Source organism: Argentina silus (assembly GCF_951799395.1).
Source record: "Argentina silus genome assembly, chromosome: 15".
In the NCBI taxonomy this organism is placed as follows: Eukaryota; Metazoa; Chordata; class Actinopteri; order Argentiniformes; family Argentinidae; genus Argentina; species Argentina silus.
The window spans coordinates 1745468-1761983 of NC_139669.1; the positions used below are offsets into that span (position 1 = coordinate 1745468).

Here is a 16516-nt window from a genome sequence, read left to right on the forward strand (position 1 = left end):
CCATATGGTCTTTTTGGGACACTTACGATATGAATATTGTAGAGTCCTTCACACAAACATTGTAGATCATATTAGATAGAAATATTTCCAATGTGTGCCTGTGTGTTTGTCTCCACAGACTGTGGCGCTGAGAGGTCATGTTCGCAGTCCAGCACTCCCTCTCCTAGTCAGTCCATCTCCTTTCACACACTCTCCTCCGCCAAGTCCAGGTCCCTGCGCAGACAATCCAAACCAGTGGTACGCTTTCACACAGACCCATAACATGCTACACACACACACACACACACACACACACACACACATTCATGCTTTACCAGGTCTACTGTTGATTAGTTTTAACTTTGTCAGTCAGTAAAAAAAAAACTATCTTTTTCATCCAACCAGGAGATGTCAGAGAACGGAGGGGGCGGGCAGATGGTGAAGGCCCGCTTCAACTTCAAGCAGAACAACGAGGACGAGCTGTCTTTCAACAAGGGCGACCTGATCTGTGTGACCCGGCAGGAGGACGGAGGCTGGTGGGAGGGCAGCCTCAACAGCAAGACCGGATGGTTCCCTAGCAACTACGTCCGCGAGATCAAGCCCTGCGGTGAGTTGGCATGGGGAGGGTCTGTGAGGTAGTCACTAGATGGCCATGCTAGAGGGGACACAATGGTTCTAACTTCAATGAGCAGCTTTGTGGGGTTCCATCGTGGTCTCATGGTGTGAGTTGAAGGGTCTAGGTGTATGTCTGTGGTGATGGACTGTGATTGAGGAAGCGTGCCGCTTGTGCCGACTCTGAGGTACTGTTGTCATGGTCACCTGCTGCTGCCTGACTCTGAGCCTCGTTCCGTTGTCCTCTACAGAGAAGCCGGTGTCTCCTAAAGGAACTCAGCTGACCAAGAACTACTACAGTGTGGTGAGTGGACCACTGAACAGAGAACACCATCTAGAGACCATTTTTTAATTCAGAAATTCCACTAGGTGCTGAGCATTTATGTATGAAATGCAAGGGCTCCCAAACCTTCTTGTCTCTTTTATCTCAATAATTTCCTGTGACCCAAACAACTTGATTGCGGGCTTTGCCAACACATAATAATGATGTCCAAGTGTATTCTAATCGCCTAAAAGATGCTCTTATTTGTTGGATTTCAACCCCAAAACACCGCAATATAGGCTACAGATGTAATACACAGACATTGTTTGTCTTCATACAAAATGAAAACGTGTCTTATTCATCAACAAGCTTAGTTTGATTTTCTCAGCGGACCCCAATTTTACATCAGGACCCAAGTTTGGGAACTTACTGATGTTAATGGGTTGCGTGTGATTTTGTATCTGTGTACTTTTCAGGTGGTGCAAGACATCCTGGAGCATGAGCGGGAGTTTGTTAAGGACGTTCAGACGGTGCTGAGCAGCTACCTGCGCCCCCTACAGGCCAGCGACAAGTAAGTGCAGCCAGGAAGGTGAATGTTTCTTTTAATACGAATACCACTCTACTCATTCTAAGTCTAAGTCTATTGTGTGTGTGTGTGTGTGTGTGTGTGTGTGTGTGTGTGTGTGTGTGTGTGTGTGTGTGTGTGTGTGTGTGTGTGTGTGTGTGTGTGTGTGTGTGTGTGTGTGTGTGTGTGTGTGTGTGTACCAGGCTGAGCAGTGCAGACAGCAGCAGTCTCTGTGGTAACCTGGAGGAAATCCTCACCTTCCAGCAGGGTCTATGTTTGGCCCTGGAGGAGTGTACCAAGTAAGTGTGCGTCTGTGGGTGAAGTCACCTTTTTATAACAATATTTAAAAAATAATAATAATTGTGCTGTAGATCATGATGTGTTGGCCTGGTGCTATCTCTAGTGGTCAATATACTGAGTTAGGGTTAGGGTTAACCCTAACCCTATGAAATGTAATCTGTATGAGGCTTGAATGTTAAATGTAAACTTGCAACCTTATGAATGTTTCCACCCCCCCCTCCAGGGTTCCAGAGGGCCAGCAGAGAGTGGCAGGCTGCTACCTCAACCTGATGTGTCAGATCAGGACTCTGTACCTGTCCTACTGCTCCAGTCACCCTTCTGCTGTCGGTGTCCTCACTGACCACAGGTCAGTCCTTAGCAGTACATCACCATGCCACAGGCACCGCTGCTGGGTCACAACAGTCAGGGGGTCAGAGAGGAGTTCAGATGCTTGTGTTTGGAGGGGAGACGACCTTTTAGTGTCCTATGCTGTCGTAGCTTATGTTGACACGTGAATGTGGTCAACGTGGCTCATTCGCTTTCATATACAGTGCCCATTTTGTTGTGTTATAGACTCAATTTAAAATGGATTAAATTAAAAGAATTTGCCGTCAATCCACACACAATACCACAGAATGACAAAGCGAAAACAGGTTTTTAGAAATTTCTGTAAATATCAGTAAATATATTAAAATTCAAATACAGAAATACCTCATGTACATAAGTATTCAGACCCTTTGCTATATTAGCTAAAATGCAGAAAAGTCATCAACAAATCACTCAATAAGTTGAATTGATTCCTGGATAATAGTTCATGTAATTTTGGAATTAATATCTTTGTTTTTATAGGGTCTCTGATTTGCATAGGAATCAATTACATGTGGATTGATGGCAATTATTTTTTAATTTAATCCATTTTAATTTGAGTCTATAACACAACAAAATGTGGAAAAAGTGAGGGGGTCTGAATACTTTCCGAAGGCACTGTACATGTTTCATTCTGATTCTACTGCTAGTCAAATTGCTTGTTTCCCCATTGATCTGGAGGACCACTTGCAGTTTCTCACTGAGCCACCAGGTGTCAGGCTCTGTCTCTGTAAATGTAGTGGCAGAGCGGTGTCTCCTCAGTGCGGTAGTGAATGTTCAGTTAGAGAGTGACCTTCAGTGCCTCTGTCTTTTCAACACTCTGAAGAAAAAACCCACTGCAGCAGAAAGGCGTGTGTACAGGTACAGCACACACACACAGGAAGCTGGCTGTTAGGCGTAGGTGACAGGATATCTATAGTTGTGGTTTTGTTGATAAAGACAAAGCACTTGTGATTCACAGTAAGCTCATTTGCATGTTTCATAGACTACAACCATTTTCAGCTTTCTTTTTTTCATATCCATCAACGTTCAACATGTATGTTCACATAGCTACAAACAGTGGATCAAAACCTTGCTACTGAAGTGAAAAACAAAAGCCACAACCTATTTTGAATTTAGTTCTAATGCTAATGTTTGACACCACTCCACTCCTGTGTGCGTGCGTGTGTGCGTCTGTGTATTCTAGTGAAGAGCTGGATAAGTTCATGGAGAACCAGGGTGCCAGCACGCCGGGCATCCTGACCCTGACCACCAGCCTGAGCAAGCCCTTCATGAGGCTGGACAAGTACCCCACCCTGCTCCAGGAACTGGAGAGACACGTGGAGGTACGTTACAGTAGGCCTCACACCCAGCTCGTATCCTCCACAGCCCTCTGATGCTGTTGGAAAATGTACTTCATATATCCAGTTTTATTCAAGTACATGTGTAGGATATCAGTGATCTAATGTTTAGTTTTGTTTGTTTATTTCCTGCAGGAGGCCCATCCGGACTACAGTGACATCCTCAAGGCGACAGTGACATTTAAGAACCTGGTGGTAGGTCTAGAAACCCCTGCACCGTGGTCTGGATCACCTCACCAGGCCATACGCCTGTATGCACATCTGTGCTCCACATAATTGAACATATTATTCCATAAAAGATGGCTGAAAAAGTCATAAAACAAGTACCCAAATCATATCCATTCCAACAAGCTGGTGTTGTTTAGATCATATTGTTGAAAGCACATATTTCCAGCGCTACAGACAACTTAGAAGGTTGTCTGGTGCTGGACTGTGAAGGTGTATAGGAGAAGTTGTTGCTTGGAGAGGGAAGGGAACATCAACACAACAGAGCCAGTCGTCCATAATACAACATGTTCAACGTAACACGAGTTGAAAAAAGATTCTTAGTGAGAAGATTGTTCCTACGGTGGGTGTGAAAGTAGCAGCCTTGAGTTGGAAGAGTTAGGTTAGATAAGGCAACACTGAGAGTTTGGTTTTAGCTGAGGTTCGATGCATGTCCGGTTTCCACACTGAGTTGTGAGTTCTGTGAAGGGAAGGTGTGACTCACACCCTGTGGTGCTAGCCATACATGTCTGACTAAGAAGATGCTCTCTCTTCTTAGTAACACACTTAATACGTAATACACGTTCACAAGCAGCAACTTGAAAAGTCCTCCATCACTTGATTCCTTCTCCAGTTTCAATTCTGTACCATGTACCTATGTTTGGCCTGCCCTGTTACGTGGTGGTAGTTGAGTGTTGAAATCCATACTTTTTAAGAAAACTTGTATTGTATCCGACCAGCCATTAGTTTCCCTGTTGTTCAAGTCAAGTGAAAGTCGAGATTGTGGTCGGATGCACTGCAAGTTTAATTACGCCTCTACGTGGATGCAGCAGCCGCGCTACTCGGTCACGGCTTTTCACTGTCCTGGCGCCCCGCTGGTGGAACGAGCTTCCCACTGCTGTCATGACTGCAGAGTCACTACCAATCTTCTGCTCTAGATTGAAGACTCATCTCTTCAGGCTACATCTTAACTGTCCCTCCTAAAGACCTCTTCATCCCCACTACCCCCCTGTGCAAGTTTCTCTCCTATAAATAAATTAAGAAAAAAAAATTAATAATTCTTCTAGCATTGTGACTGCCAATAGCCCCTGGTCCTAGTATAAATACATTTTTCTTATGACTGATGGATCGATGATTCACTTACTTAGTCAAATGTATTTGTTGTAAGACACTTTGGATAAAGGCGTCTGCTAAATGCCGTAAATGTAAAGAAAGGAGAAAGTATCCAGTGATTGTGGTCTTTTGAAGTTGCTGCTGATGAATTTGTCAGGTGTATATGTGTAACTAAGATATCTTCTTAGTTATGCACGTATGGCTATTGAGGTGTGTGTGTGTGTGTGTGTGTGTGTGTGTGTGTGTGTGTGTGTGTGTGTGTGTGTGTGGATCTGGGGAGACTGGTGGAAGCATAAATCAGAGGACAGGCTCATTGTAATGCATGGAATGGACTGAGGAAAGGTATCAAACTGTGTGTTACTGTGTGTGTGTGTGTGTTACTGTGTGTGTGTGTGTTACTGTGTGTGTGTGTGTGTGTGTTACTGTGTGTGTGTGCGTGCGTCTTGGCTGGAGTTTGAGTGGCAGCATTAAAGTGCTGAGGGAATTGCATAGTACAGCATGAGAATAGGACAGGGGTCATCAATTACCTCTTCACATACTCCAGCTAGTGTGGGTGTGGGTGTGTGTCTATACAGTGCCTTCGGAAAGTATTCAGACCCCTTCACTCTTTCCACATTTTGTTGTGCTATAGACTCAATTCGAAATGGATAAAATTAAAGGAATTTGCCATCAATCCACACACAATACCCCAGAATGACAAAGCGAAAACACGTTTTTTGAAATTTGAGTAAATGTATTAAACTTGAAATACAGAAATACCTCATGGACATAAGTATTCAGACCCTTTGCTATGACACTCTTAAAATTAGCTAAAATGCAAAAATGTCATCAATATCAAATCACTCAATAAGTTGAATTGAGTCCATCTTAATGCAAGGATATTAGTTCATGTAATTTTGGAATTAATGTCTTTGTTTTTATAGGGTCTCTGAATTGCATAGGAATCAATTACACACTGTAATTGTTTTATATTTCAATTTTAATCAATTTACCGAAATCTCTAAAAATGTGTTTTCGCTTTGTCATTCTGGGATATTGTGTGTGGATTGATGGCAAATTCTTTTAATTTAATCCATTTTAAATTGAGTCTATAACACAACAAAATGTGGAAAAAGTGAAGGGGTCTGAATGCTTTCCGAGGCACTGTAAGGTTAACTGGTTGATGTTCTGGGTCTGGGCCTCATTTACTTCCTTCCTTTTACGTCTGCTGTCGGCGTCCTCACTGACCACAGGTCAGTCCTTAGCAGTACATCACCGTGCCACAAGCACCGCCGCTGGGTCACAACAGTCAGGGGTCAGAGAGGAGGTCAGATGCTTGTGTTTGGAGGGGAGACGACCTTTTAGTGTCCTATGCTGTCGTAGCTTATGTTGACACGTGAATGTGGGTCATTCGCTTTCATTACGTACGTTTCATTTCTCTTTTCACATACTCTAGCTAGTGTGTGTGTGTGTGTGTGTGTGTGTGTGTGTGTGTGTGTGTGTGTGTGTGTGTGTGTGTGTGTGTGTGTGGAAACATGCATTTGAAGGCGGGGGGGGCGTTCCCACCAGGTTAGCTGGTTGATCTTTTGGGTCTGGGTCTCATTTGCATAAGTTTTCATAAGTTCCTTTCTCTTATGTCTGCGGTATTTTTTTGTTCTGTCAGATAGGGGATCTCCCCCTCCAGGTAACCTGCATCTGTTGGGTCTACCTCACCCCAGCCGGTTGCACAGCTCTTTTCTACCTCCTGTCTTACTGCCATGTCATGGAAATCATGCACCATTTATAGGTAGAGATGTATTCATGTCCTGTGTAGCTGTGTAGTAAAAGAACAGGAGATACCCACCCACCCTTCCCTAGTGGTGCCCAAGTTCAAATACACAATCACACCACAAAGATACCAATCACTCACAGCAGAAGGAAAATGGGGGGGGAAAGAAGATGAGGGCCTATTCTATTGACACTCATGACAGGCACTTCTCTCCCCTCTCAGACACAGTGTCAGGACCTGCGCAAGAGGAAGAACCTGGAGCTGCAGATCCTGGGGGAGCCGGTGCGAGGCTGGGAGGGAGACAGCATGAAGACCCTCGGCCACGTGGCCTACATGTCCCAGGTCCACATGCAGAGCGGGACCAACGAGGTGACTGACCGGCTTCAACACGGGACATGGAGAACGTTGTCCCCACACTTACCTAACATCAGATTTACATTTGTCCCTCCAGTGGTTTAAAAGTAGGATATACATAGCTGATGTTCAATCTGTACCAACGGGTCACTTTCATCCAGAGTGCAACGTGGGGTTCCTCGTAGAAGGTCAAAGGTCAAGTTGGCCAGACTCGTTAGCTCTGTTGCTTTTCCTGCCGTGCGGTGGAGTCGTTGCTCTCCTTCCTGTGGCAGGCTGTGAGCGACACGGCCGTGTGGTTGAGAGAGATAAGATGGTTGAGGTGCAGGTAGACCGTTGGCTTTCTCTGCTTTACAGCCAGGAAAGAGTTGCTTGTGTGTTTGTGCAGCGTGCAGAAACATCCTTCAGAAACGCTCTACATGGCATTGCCTCATTATTTGGTACGAAATAAAGTTAGTATTTTGAATAAAACTTTTCTCGTGGGTTTCGGTTCAACACATTTTGGATGCGTGCCACCCCCTCTCTTTCATTAGGGTGTATGGTAATGTTTCTGAATTGATAATCAACCAGAAACCCGACACTGACCAAATATAGAGTGGAAAAGCAGCTCTCTCCTCCGAGTGTGGTTTCTGTGTAGGGGTCGACTGAGGAGCAGAGAGCTGGAGGGGACACCACTGAAAGGAAAACGATGCCTGGCTGTTTTTGACCTAATTAAATCACCGCCAACGTGTATTCAACATCTATCCAACGTGTATTCAACATCTATCCAATGTGTATTCAACATCTATCCAATGTGTATTCAACATCTATCCAATGTGTATTCAACATCTATCCAATGTGTATTCAACATCTATCCAACGTGTATTCAACATCTATCCAACGTGTATTCAACATCTATCCAACGTGTTTTCCCTCTGTCTGTTTTCTTTTATTTTGACTTAGCCGAGATATCGTGACTTGGTTTTCATAAACAAAGATATGATATTTCCCCCCAATGTGACAGTGATTGTTTTTGCATCACTCCTATTGTCCTGTCTCTGTCTGTCTGTGAATGTCCGTTACATACAGTATGTGTGTGCAGGTCTCTAAGAATCTGTGCCTCTGATTTCACCACATGTGAGTCTTTGCTGCTGAGTGTGTGTGTGTGTGTGTGTGTGTGTGTGTTAATCTGTGTGTGTTGTTGTTGTTGTGTCCTGAAGGAGAAAGAGGAGCGTTATCTGATGCTGTTTCCCAGTGTGCTGGTCATGCTGTCAGCCAGCCCGCGGATGAGTGGCTTCATCTACCAGGTGTGACTTATGAAGTCATCCAGAAGCATCCTGGAGTGTGTGTCTCTCTCCTGGCCGGTTAATCATCCCTTTCTCTCTCTCTCTCTCTCTTTCTCTGTCTGTCTGTCGGTCTGTCGGTCTGTCTGTGTCTCTGTCTGTGCCTCCAGGGAAGACTGTCATTGACAGGCACCACTGTGTCCAGACAGACGGAGGACACAGAGAACGGCCACTACGCCTTTGAAGTCACAGGTTTGTCTCTCACCGGACATGGAACAGGTTCTCCATGCTCTCTGAGTATGCCATGAGATCTTATTTTAGGAAATATGATTTGTTTAGTCATTGGATTCAATGCAAATGATTGGATTTCCAGTGAAAGGCCAATGTTAACATACTGATTCTGTTGAAGGGCTGCCATAGGTCAGTGTGACATCATTGTACTCTGATTAAATCAATGGGTTTTGTACCAACATTGGAGCCCCCTTAGTCCACACTAGGTCACAGCGCCCCCTTAGTCCACACTATCATTAACATGACGGGACCGCTGCAGGAAGCACTCATCACAGCTCTTACACTTCCTGGTGACAGGCTGTGATTAAGGCTCACTTGTTGTGTAATCATCATACTGTCATGTCGCTTGCCATACATTGGTGGGCTATCAGAGGGGGGGGTCATGATTAGTGTGTGTGTGTGTGTGTGTGTGTGTGTGTGTGTGGTTGGTTGGTTGGTTGGTTTGCAGGGAGCATGATCGAGCGCATCACCGTGTTCTGCAGTAACTCCCAGGAGCTGCAGGAGTGGCTGGAGCACCTCCATGCCTTTGCTAAAGGAGGGAGCCCTGTGGGCACCATCGTTAAGGTAAACACACAGCGCACACACACACACAGACAGACTTGCATACATATACATTGTGCCTGTGCAGTCACACACACACACATGAAGAGCACACCATGCATGCTATCTTGTTTTGTAGACATACAGAAAGTGGATCTCAGATCAAAGCACTGTGTGTCATAAGAATATTTATCAAACAAAATGGCGGCCCTGTGTTTTTCACTACAGACATTGTCAGTGGTGTGTGAACTTGCACACAACCTCACACATGGCTAGAGCTTGCAGTGAGTCTGTCTGACTGTGTGTCCTAATTCCTGTATCTGTGGACTCTGTAGGACGGCAAGCCGCTCAGTATGGTGGGCTCCCACCTGTCCTACCTGTCCAGCTTCAGCACCCCTGTGGCCAGCCCGCGGGGACCCCTGGAGCCCCCCAAGACCACCAAGCCCTGGTCCATGAGCTGCCTGCGCCCTGCCCCTCCCCTCAAGCCATCCGCTGCACTGGGCTACAAGGAGGTAAGAGAGACCCCCCCCCCCCCTCGTCTCCCCCTCAGTCTAGCAACTGCCAACACATTAGGTCAATTAAAGAAAGAAAAGGGAGAGAGAAACAGCAGAGTTTGCTTGGGCCATGTTTGCGTGGGCCATGTGTCGCAACATGAGTACAGTGCTCGCAACAACAGCGGTCTGTGAAGCAGGGTAGAGAGCTACAGGTTTAGCCCACAGTGAAAGGGGGGGGTGTACTGGTGTGAACAGTGAGGTGCTTCCTGTAAAGCCGGTGTGATCTGAGTTTGACTGTTGCCGGGCAGAAGCAACAGTCATTGCTGGGCTAGTCTGATTCACCAGGGTTAGTGTGTTTTTCTGGGGGACGAGGTTACTTACTGTCTGTGTCAGACCCAGTGGTTAGCTGCACTAGATAGAGCTATAGATTTTAGTGCTCAGGTTTGGGTCAACCCTAACCCATTTACCCTAACCCATTTACCCTAACCCATTTAGCAAAGCATTGGGGAGTCTTCACACAGCCAACATTGCACTCACCCTATAAAATAGTCATACACCAGGGGAGGCTGGTGGAGGCAGAAATCGGAGGACGGGCTCTTTGTAATGCATGGAATGGAATGAGGAACGGCATCACGTGTTTTATACCATTTCTCATTCCATTCCATGCATTACAGGGTTTTTCGGTGTGTGTGTACGTTGGGAAATGTCCCAGGTATTACCCACAAGCCCCTCTGCCCGGGGTTAAAAGAGTGGGTGAACGACTGCGTCTCCTTATCCACACTTGCATGAGACTGCATGAGATCCCTCACTCCTTCCTTCCTCTATCCCTGTCTTTCCCTCCCTTCTTTTTTAAAATAATTTCTCCTCTTTTAATGCTGTAGAATCATCACACTGTTTTCTGTCCTTTGCAGGTGGGGGGGTGGGTAGTTTCTGAAATGTTCACTGTTCACATTCTACCTCACCTTTCTCACACTATTTGTTCTCATGAGAATCTTCCCCCCCTCTCTCTCTCTCTCTCTCTCTCTCTCTCTCCATACTGGTTTCTGTAGAGGATGTCTTATATCTTGAAGGTAAGGTTAGACCTCACTCTCTCTCTGTGTTCATGTTTGTCTCTGTGCGCTTGTGTGTGCTTGCTTGTGTGTGTGTGTGTGTGTGTGTGTGTGTGTGTGTGTATGTGTCTTTCATTCTCTTTCTTTCTTTCATTCTCTCTCTCTCTCTCTCTCTCTGTCTCTCTCTCCTTCTTCCGCTGTACGTTGTTGGTTTCCTGTGTTCTTGGTGGCCTTGTCAGTGTTTTCTGTCTCTGTTCTCAACTAGGGCCTCTTTGCATTGCACCTCAGATCTCCATTTGTTTTCTATAGAGCAGAAATCCCTATTCATACACGTGGAGTCAACAAATAGATTATTATAGACCTCTACTATTGATGAGGAAAAAAAATTGTCTCTTAAGCTTTCAATTGAAATTGCAGTATGTGGAGCAGTCTGCAAGGGATGTCTGTTGAGACGTGCTGCTCCCGCTCTGCTAGTCAAATGCTTTGTGCAGACAGGAGAATAGAATGGTGAGACATGTCTGCCGTTCACATGGAGTGGACAGGACAGAGTGGCTGCTTTTCCAGGCTCTCCACAATACATCTTAGTCAGTTGAATATTGATTGAAAAGTATGTCGTATGTTTGCGTCTAACTAACAAACCAGCTGCTGGTGCTTCTTCCATGTGCCATGTTTGACTTACATCAACAGTCAAAAATGTGTTCATCTTCCACAAAATACTGTAGGTTGTTGCTCTTTGCGAGTGACATAACATTTCACATTAAGAAACACAATGGATAAAAATTGATGTGTGATAGCAGGGCAATTATGGTCTAATTAGCACCTCAGTCTTTGGCTTGTTAATGGCGACTGTTGGCCAATTATCTCGTAAGTGATGACGTCATTTGGTCATTTGAAGTGTTTTCACAACACGAACACGTTAATAAATGACTCATCCAACTAAATTGGTTAGGAAGAGAAAATGGTCAACACAACAGCGCCCGGTTTCCGTGGTTACTGTTCTCATGCTTGTCGCCTTTGATTTTGGTCATGTTTTTGGTCATGTGTTTGTGCATATGGGGCACTACATGACTAGGCTTGCACTGATTGTGTTGTCCGCCCCCCCCCCCGGCTTGCAGGTGTGCGTCACTGTGTGGGTTTGAGTCTGTGTACCTGCCTAACTACCCTTGGCTCCCAGTCTTTCTTCTCACCTTGTTCGGAGGTCCAAAATGTTCAGAAATATACCTTGCTAGCAATGTTAGTTAAGTTAATAGGCTAACACTGACTCATTTGGAACAGGGGGAAAAAGGGGGGAGGGGGTTGTTGTCACTTCTGCTCAAAGCCAATCAAAATGTGAACTGTCGCAGCCAGGGATCCATTCCAGTGGAATCGGCTAATACAAAATTCTGCAGACCTCCAAAGGAGGTGTGGGAACAGCAGGATTTGGAGGTATGGCTGTGTGAGACTACTGCAGAACTAACTGTTCCCTCCCCCTCCCTCAGGACTCCAGTAAGAGCCCCAGGCCCATGAAGAAGTTCCTCCCAAAACGCAAAACAGAACGAAAACCTTCCGACGACGAGTTCCTTCTGAGGAAAAGTATGTCTGATTACCGTGTAGGAAATGACGCGTAACAGGATATAACAGTTGAGGTGTCATTCATACCTGATGAGACTCCAGACCGTACTTTTTTTTTCCAAAATGACCACATTCTCTCTGTGAAGAAAGAGTGATTTGTAGTTCTCATACAGGTATGTATCTCATGTGGTTCATGTTCAACGGTTCATCAAACACATGCAGTGACTTCAATTGTCTGGAATGACGAGGCAGAAACCGATCAGCCGTGATGTAAACCCGTAGAGGGGAGTGTGCGTGCGTGCATGCGCGTGTGTGTGTCTGTGATTGTAAGTGCGTGTAACATTAGTTCATAGAGGTTCTGACCCCCTGCTTCCCCTATGTTCTATGATTGACAGGTACAGCTGCTCTGGAGGAGGACGCTCAGATCCTGAAGGTGATCGAGGCCTACTGCACTGGGGCCAGCCTACACCAGAGCAGCACAGGTGAGACAGAGGAGACGTGTGTGTGTGTGTGTGTGTGTGTGTGTGTGTGTGTGTGTGTGTGTGTGTGTGTGTGTGGTGAGTGAGAGTGAGAAATACATGGTTTTGGAACACGTTTGTCCTTAATGGGCCAAAGAAAGACACGGCCGTGACTCAGGCCTGCTTGTGTGTGTTACTGTGTGTGTTACTGTGTGTGTCTGCAGCGGTGCGGAAGGAGTGTGTCCCTCAGGTCCTGCTGCCGGAGGAAGAGAAGATCATCGTGGAGGAGGTGAAGAGCAACGGCCAGACAGTTATAGAAGAGAAGTAAGATTGTCGTCTCTCAGGAGAACAGACTTGTGTTAAGCCATTACATCACCGTGGATACACATGGATTGACACTATACATCATAATGCCATTGGCAACACATGGTTTTACCCCCATTCCATCTCTCAACTATCTCTCAACTGTCTCTCAACTATCTCTCAACTGTCTCTCAACTATCTCTCAACTATCTCAACTATCTCTCACTATCTCAACTATCTCTCAACTATCTCTCAACTATCTCTCACTATCTCAACTATCTCTCAACTATCTCTCAACTATCTCTCAACTATCTCAACTATCTCTCAACTATCTCTCAACTATCTCTCAACTATCTCAACTATCTCTCAACTATCTCAACTATCTCAACTATCTCTCAACTATCTCAACTATCTCAACTATCTCAACTATCTCTACTATCTCTCTACTATCTCTCTACTATCTCAACTATCTCTCAACTATCTCTCTACTATCTCTCAACTATCTCTCAACTATCTCAACTATCTCTCAACTATCTCTCTACTATCTCAACTATCTCTACTATCTCTCTACTATCTCAACTATCTCCCAACTATCTCTCTACTATCTCAACTATCTCTCAACTATCTCAACTATCTCTCTACTATCTCAACTATCTCTCAACTATCTCTCAACTATCTCTCAACTATCTCTCAACTATCTCAACTATCTCTCTACTATCTCAACTATCTCTCAACTATCTCTCAACTATCTCTCTACTATCTCTCAACTATCTCAACTATCTCTCAACTATCTCCCAACTATCTCTCAACTATCTCAACTATCTCTCTACTATCTCAACTATCTCCCAACTATCTCTCAACTATCTCTCAACTATCTCTCTACTATCTCTCAACTATCTCTCTACTATCTCAACTATCTCTCTACTATCTCAACTATCTCCCAACTATCTCTCAACTATCTCAACTATCTCTCTACTATCTCAACTATCTCCCAACTATCTCTCAACTATCTCTCAACTATCTCTCAACTATCTCTCAACTATCTCAACTATCTCTCTACTATCTCAACTATCTCCCAACTATCTCCCAACTATCTCTCAACTATCTCTCAACTATCTCTCTACTATCTCAACTATCTCTCTACTATCTCAACTATCTCTCAACTATCTCAACTATCTCTCAACTATCTCTCAACTATCTCAACTATCTCTCTACTATCTCAACTATCTCTCTACTATCTCTCAACTATCTCAACTATCTCTCAACTATCTCTCAACTATCTCTCAACTATCTCTCTACTATCTCAACTATCTCTCTACTATCTCTCAACTATCTCAACTATCTCTCAACTATCTCTCAACTATCTCTCAACTATCTCTCAACTATCTCTCAACTATCTCTACTATCTCTCTACTATCTCTTAACTATCTCTCAACTATCTCTCAACTATCTCTCTTGAATTGCAAGAAATAAGCTCTACAGTATCAGTGAAATTATAGCAATAGCTTGAACACACATTTGAAAGCCTACAGTATGTTCATCCTGTTGCGTGAAAATGACTCATAGTGAGTGTTCATAGTATTGATCTGTTGTGCCTCTTGCAGGAGTCTCGTTGATGCTGTTTACGCTTTAAAGGATGAGGTCCATGAATTAAAGAAGGTAAAATAATTGATCTGTTACTATGAAATATAAGTTCTGAAGTGATCTTTTATCTAAAGGTTGTGTGTAGGTGCGTGTGTGTGTGTGTGTGTGTGTGTGCGTGTGCGTTCCAATTCAGTGGTTTTGGTGGGTGAGATTGGGTGGGTGGGTGGGTGGGTGAGATTGGGTGGGTGGGTGGGTGGGTGGGTGGGTGGGTGCAAATGTGCATGGGTGCGTGTGTACGTAGACTACACAGAGGGTGACAACTGACAAGCGTGTGTGTGTGTGTGTGTGCACGTCCGTCCGCCCACAGGAGAATAAGTGGATGAAGCAGTGTCTGGAGGAAGAGCAGAAGTCTCGTAAGGAGCTGGAGAGGACGGTCCGAAAATTGGTCAAGCAGAAGAACGACTGTGCCTGGGAGGACGGCAGCCACTGAGCAACCCCGTCCGTGTGTGTGTGTGTGTGTGTGTGTGTGTGTATGTCTGTGTGTAAGAGTGTGCATCTGTTGCAGGTCCACATTTCAATTGTAGAACATGGCAGAAGGGTTGGATTCATGTGCAGTATCTGAACAATGGTTTCATCATGTTGTCTTCCTGATCCAACCTCATTGGAGGATTTTAAAGTTATGACCATGGGTCTTACCGAAGCACCCTAAGAAAACAAACTGAGACCAATAGAAGGGGACGATGCCCCAAACTGGCAGTTGTCTGGCTGCCGGCACTGTGAACGGTTATCGCTGACGGAAACATTTGGGACAAAAAGAAAAAAAAAGTAACTCCAGAGGCGCCAGCCACAATACAACACTGGAGTGCTGTAATCCACTTCAATAGGAAATACAATAGGAGTGAGAAGCCATCTTAGGTCCAATAGATAGATTTGCATGCACTTGTTTCAGCAGGAGACTGCCTCCCTCAGCCACACTAGGGATCTTCTGTCCGCACCGTGTCTGTTACATTTGTGTGATTTTTAATGTATTATTATTTTTGTGAGGACACCCTGATGCCTCGTCGGGAGAGAGAGAGAGAGAGAGATGCGTTGAGCTTTAGTGAACATGATTGGCATTTTGCGATTGCACATTCTAGACATGAGACTTAGTGTCTCCAAGCTGTTTTAGTTGGCCTCTGAGCGTGAGCACATTTCAAATAGGTCAAGCCTCTCCACAGACTATCAAACATTGTAGCTTATGATGAGGTGGTTTCAGAACAGCTCCTGTCCAAGCTGTTATCAATCAATATCAGCAAATACAGTCCCTGACTGTGTCTCTTTCAATCTGCATGGATGCACAGTATTTCTATATCATATTATGCATTGGAGATACTGTATAATGTGATAGTCCTATATAGTTCAAAGCTATCAGGGATATAGATATATAACAAATAGATATGGCATACAAGAAGTGTATAATGTATAGAATACACACATGTAAAGATAATGACAATGATGTCGCCTGTACTTTCTTACTGAAAAGATATACGAATAACAATTGAATACATGTACTAATGATACATAGCTTTGCTTTATTCTGGGGTTTAAGAATATATATTGCTTATTTATTTTCCATTAAAACATTTCATTGTGTAGAAAAGTGTATATTTATGTATATGGTACTGGGAACCCACAGGGGGATGTGGGGTTTCTGCCTTACACAGCAGTTCAATCAAACTCGCACTGCGGTTCACCGGCTCTATTGGCAAATACATTTGTGCTAATTCTAACAAAAAAATGGTTTAGTGATTATGTTTATTGGTGAAACAAAGTTGATCCAATTTTCATTTTCACCTTTAAACATGCATTATGGCACAGCAGAACATTGGTATTTGTCGACAGTGCGAGTATTCTGCAATGTGAGTTTGGGTTTAATAAAAGTATTTTATTCGATTTGAGTCAGTGCCCAGATTTATTATCAGTGCCCAGATTTCATCAGGTTTCCTTCCCATATGAGTTGACACAGAGAGAGAGAGAGAGAGAGAGAGAGAGAGGTCCCCACATTGATTGATAATGGAGAGTGACTGTGTGTGAATAGTACAGTAGAGAAACAAATGAAGTGCCTCCTGAGCTTGTGGATTACATGTATGTCATGATGGATAAAGGACAAGACTGGGATTAAACGCA

At 44.4% G+C, this 16516-nt stretch overlaps 1 protein-coding gene across 2 annotated transcripts in view; it reads left to right on the forward strand.

Moving 5' to 3' along the window:
* arhgef6 (Rac/Cdc42 guanine nucleotide exchange factor (GEF) 6) overlaps positions 1-16282 on the forward strand; it is a 24183-nt gene extending 7901 nt beyond the window's left edge. The window contains exons 4-22 of one of the 2 annotated variants that reach the window (XM_083685506.1): positions 119-237; positions 385-586; positions 843-895; positions 1330-1424; positions 1622-1717; positions 1942-2064; positions 3250-3388; positions 3539-3598; positions 6690-6836; positions 8018-8104; positions 8251-8332; positions 8820-8935; positions 9247-9423; positions 10455-10475; positions 11933-12026; positions 12401-12487; positions 12688-12787; positions 14371-14425; positions 14718-16282. In XM_083685506.1, the coding sequence (XP_083541632.1) occupies positions 119-237; positions 385-586; positions 843-895; positions 1330-1424; positions 1622-1717; positions 1942-2064; positions 3250-3388; positions 3539-3598; positions 6690-6836; positions 8018-8104; positions 8251-8332; positions 8820-8935; positions 9247-9423; positions 10455-10475; positions 11933-12026; positions 12401-12487; positions 12688-12787; positions 14371-14425; positions 14718-14840 (1976 nt within the window). In that variant the 3' untranslated portion in view covers positions 14841-16282. The remainder of the gene's footprint in view (positions 1-118; positions 238-384; positions 587-842; positions 896-1329; positions 1425-1621; positions 1718-1941; positions 2065-3249; positions 3389-3538; positions 3599-6689; positions 6837-8017; positions 8105-8250; positions 8333-8819; positions 8936-9246; positions 9424-10454; positions 10476-11932; positions 12027-12400; positions 12488-12687; positions 12788-14370; positions 14426-14717) is intronic. The other variant, XM_083685507.1, reaches the window with a different exon arrangement.
* Positions 16283-16516: the final 234 nt, after the last annotated feature.